At 62.4% G+C, this 2789-nt stretch overlaps 2 protein-coding genes across 3 annotated transcripts in view; both read right to left on the minus strand.

The window, feature by feature from the left end:
• Window positions 1-1573, minus strand: part of TMEM82 (transmembrane protein 82) — a 3040-nt gene extending 1467 nt beyond the window's left edge. The window contains exons 1-4 of the mRNA XM_017732698.1: window positions 1432-1573; window positions 1276-1348; window positions 886-1060; window positions 6-142 (exon numbers count right to left, since the gene is read on the minus strand). Coding sequence (XP_017588187.1) covers window positions 6-142; window positions 886-1060; window positions 1276-1348; window positions 1432-1510 — 464 coding nt within the window. The 5' untranslated portion in view covers window positions 1511-1573. The remainder of the gene's footprint in view (window positions 1-5; window positions 143-885; window positions 1061-1275; window positions 1349-1431) is intronic.
• The window catches only part of SLC25A34 (solute carrier family 25 member 34), a 1777-nt gene continuing 555 nt past the window's right edge, over window positions 1568-2789 (minus strand). The window contains exons 2-5 of one of the 2 annotated variants that reach the window (XR_001861510.1): window positions 2397-2549; window positions 2172-2306; window positions 1865-2085; window positions 1568-1659 (exon numbers count right to left, since the gene is read on the minus strand). Coding sequence is in view for 1 of the 2 variants with exons in the window: in XM_017732747.1 (XP_017588236.1) it covers window positions 1921-2085; window positions 2172-2306; window positions 2397-2549 (453 nt within the window). In the remaining variant the exon portion in view is untranslated. Of the gene's footprint in view, window positions 1660-1854; window positions 2086-2171; window positions 2307-2396; window positions 2550-2789 lie in introns of those variants that run through there. The other variant, XM_017732747.1, reaches the window with a different exon arrangement.

A 2789-nucleotide genomic window follows, 5' to 3' on the forward strand; every position in this document is an offset into this window, starting at 1 on the left:
CCCCCCCCCCCGCCCCCCCCGCCGCCAGCGCCAGGTTCCAGCTCCGGTGCGGAGCCCCCTCCAGCAGGAAGCTGAGGCCGCAGGACACCCCGCAGCCCAGCGAGTACTGGCACAGCAGGTAGAGCTGGCTGCTGCGGGCGCCCTGCAAAGCAGCACGGGGGTCGTGGCATCACGGAATTGGTGAGGTTGGAAAAGACCTCCAAGATCAACGAGTCCAACCGTTCCCCCAGCACTGCCGCGTTCACCACTAAACATGTCCCCAGGTGCCTCATCCAAGCATCTGTTGGACCCTTCCCAGGACGAGGCCTCCAGCACTGCTCTGGGCAGTCTGTGCCAGTGCCTGAGCGCCTTTTCCATGAAGGATTTTTCCCAATATCCAATCTAAACCTCCCCTGGTTCAGCTTGAGGCCATTTTCTCTCATCCTGTCCCTTTTTCCCTGGGACCAGACCCCAACCTCCACTCCTGTCAGGGAGTTGTACAGAGGCAGAAGGTCCCCCCTGAGCCTCCCTTTCTCCAGGCTGAGCCCCTTTCCCAGCTCCCTCAGCCGCTCCTGGTGCTCCAGCCCCTTCCCCAGCTCTGTTCCCATCTCTGGATATGCTGCAGCCCCTCAGTGTCCTCATCACAAAGGTCCCAGAACTGGAGGTGTCCCAGCAGTGCCAGCACCGGGGACAGGCACTGCCCTGGGCCTGTGCCCATACTGGGACCAGCCAGGTGCCATCGGCCTCCTGCCCACTTGGGCACACCTGGCTCAGGTGCAAAGGGACACACGGCCCCCTCCACAGCACAGCCCCTCCATCCCCTGTGGGTGCTGAACAAATCCACGATTTCCCAGCTCCATCCACACCACACCTCACTGTGCCTCAGTTTCCCCCATGCCACCTCACCTTGCCGAGGGAGAGGACGGTGGAGACGGCACGCAGAGAGAACTCCAGCACCACCAGCGCGGCCACACGGGAGCCCACCAGGGCCAGGACACCGGTCAGCACCAGCACGTGCAGTGGCTCCAGCAGCGGCCGCTGCGACGCGATCGCCTCCTTCTCCACCTGCCTCTCCGGATTGCTGGGGACAGCAGGGGAGGAATGCTGAGCCAGGGGGGATGTCACCCAAAATGGGGCGACAGCCTTAGTGACATCCCCCTCTGTGCTTTGCAGCAGAGGCTGCAGGCCCTGCCCTGCACCCCTGGGTGCCAAGAGCCATCCCCCAACAGCAGATCCCAAAATCAGATCCCCAAAACCAACCTCCCTCCCCTGAGGGGACGAAGGACTGGTGCTTACTTCACGCACTGGATGTAGAGATAAACCTTCAGGAGGCTGCAGAGCACCGAGACGGCACAGGCACCCACCAGCCCTGTGGGGAAAGGCAGTAGTGGGTCACTGGTGTTCCCTGGGCTGTCCCCAGGCTGTCCCCGGGCCACCATCGGGGGATCTCACCTTGCAGGAGTCCATCCAGCAGTGCCCAGCCCCACGCCAGCCCGGGCAACGCCGGGAGCCAGGACCCCAGGGAAAACATTTTCAATGGAGAGAAGCCACGGAGTAGCCAGGCCCCGGCTCCAAGGTCCGCGGGGCGGAGGCGGGGAGTGGCCCCCCCCCCCGGCTAGTAAATCATTATTGCGGCAAGCCAGGGCAGCTGGAGCCCCGGCCGGAGGAGATGAGCTCCAGCTGCCCCGTGGAGGTGAAAATTAGGACGAGAAGAGGGATGAGATGCACATGGAGGGGCTCAGGGACCACCAACACCTTTAACTCCCCCCCCACCCCAGCACTGCCATTCTCCTCTCCACCCTAAGGCATTGCAGCATTTCAGGTCCTGTCCCCCCACATCTGCACCACCCCAAAGACCCCGAAACAACGCCAAAAATAGAAAAACCTCTTTATTAACATCGGTGGTGGTGGCAGGAGTCTGTCCTACAGCCCTGGGGGCTGCTAGTGCTGAACCATGTTCCTGAGCTTGTCCCAAAAAAAGAGGCTGAGGACGGTGTGGGGGCCGAGGCGAAGGTAGACGGCACCGATGCCCTTGTACAAGCCCAGCAGCCCCTCTTTGCTGGAAATTTGCAGGATACAATCCAAAAAACCCCGGTAGAGCTTGCCCTGGGGAGAGAGGAGCCAGCTGTGCACCCCTGCCGGATGCAATCCCGGGAAAAGCCGTGTGTCCCCTGTGTCCGGAGTGGCCTTACCGTGCCGTCGGCATCCACCGGCTGGTTGTAGAGACGGGTGCTGATCACGTCAAAAGGTGTCATCGTGACAGCCACGGCCACACCGCTCACCATGCCCCCCGCCAGCACCGCCGCCCAGCTGCCCTTCCTGAACCACTGCGGGAAGCGCCGGCGTCAGCTCTTCCCAACCATAAAGGGGAGCACGGGGGACGGGCGGCGGCCAGATCCGGCACATTTCCCGCTCACCTGGCGCTCGCAGACCCAGTCCTTGGCGGAGGCGAAGGTGGCGAGCTGCACGGCCGAGCCCACGGCCACGCGGGGCACGGCGCCTGTCACCCCCCGCCACAGCCCCACCACCCCGTGCTGCTGGTAGATGCTCCTGAAAGCGCTGGAGATACTCTGGGGAGGAGAGGAAATTGGGGAAAATGGGAATGGTGCATCCCACCTGGCCAAAATTTCCCACCCCTGTTGGTCACTGGTGACACGAAGCCACTATTGGCTTTGGAGAGATCTCAGGGGGTCTGCATTCTCTGGATTCGGTATCGCAGCCCCACGTGCCTGTCACACCCCCTCTGTTCTCGCTCTGTTATTTATAGCATCATTACAGGGCCAAGCGGCCAAACGACAGCTTTAAATTCC

The sequence above is a fragment of the Corvus brachyrhynchos genome, unplaced genomic scaffold, assembly GCF_000691975.1.
Source record: "Corvus brachyrhynchos isolate BGI_N302 unplaced genomic scaffold, ASM69197v1 scaffold215, whole genome shotgun sequence".
NCBI lineage: Eukaryota > Metazoa > Chordata > Aves > Passeriformes > Corvidae > Corvus > Corvus brachyrhynchos.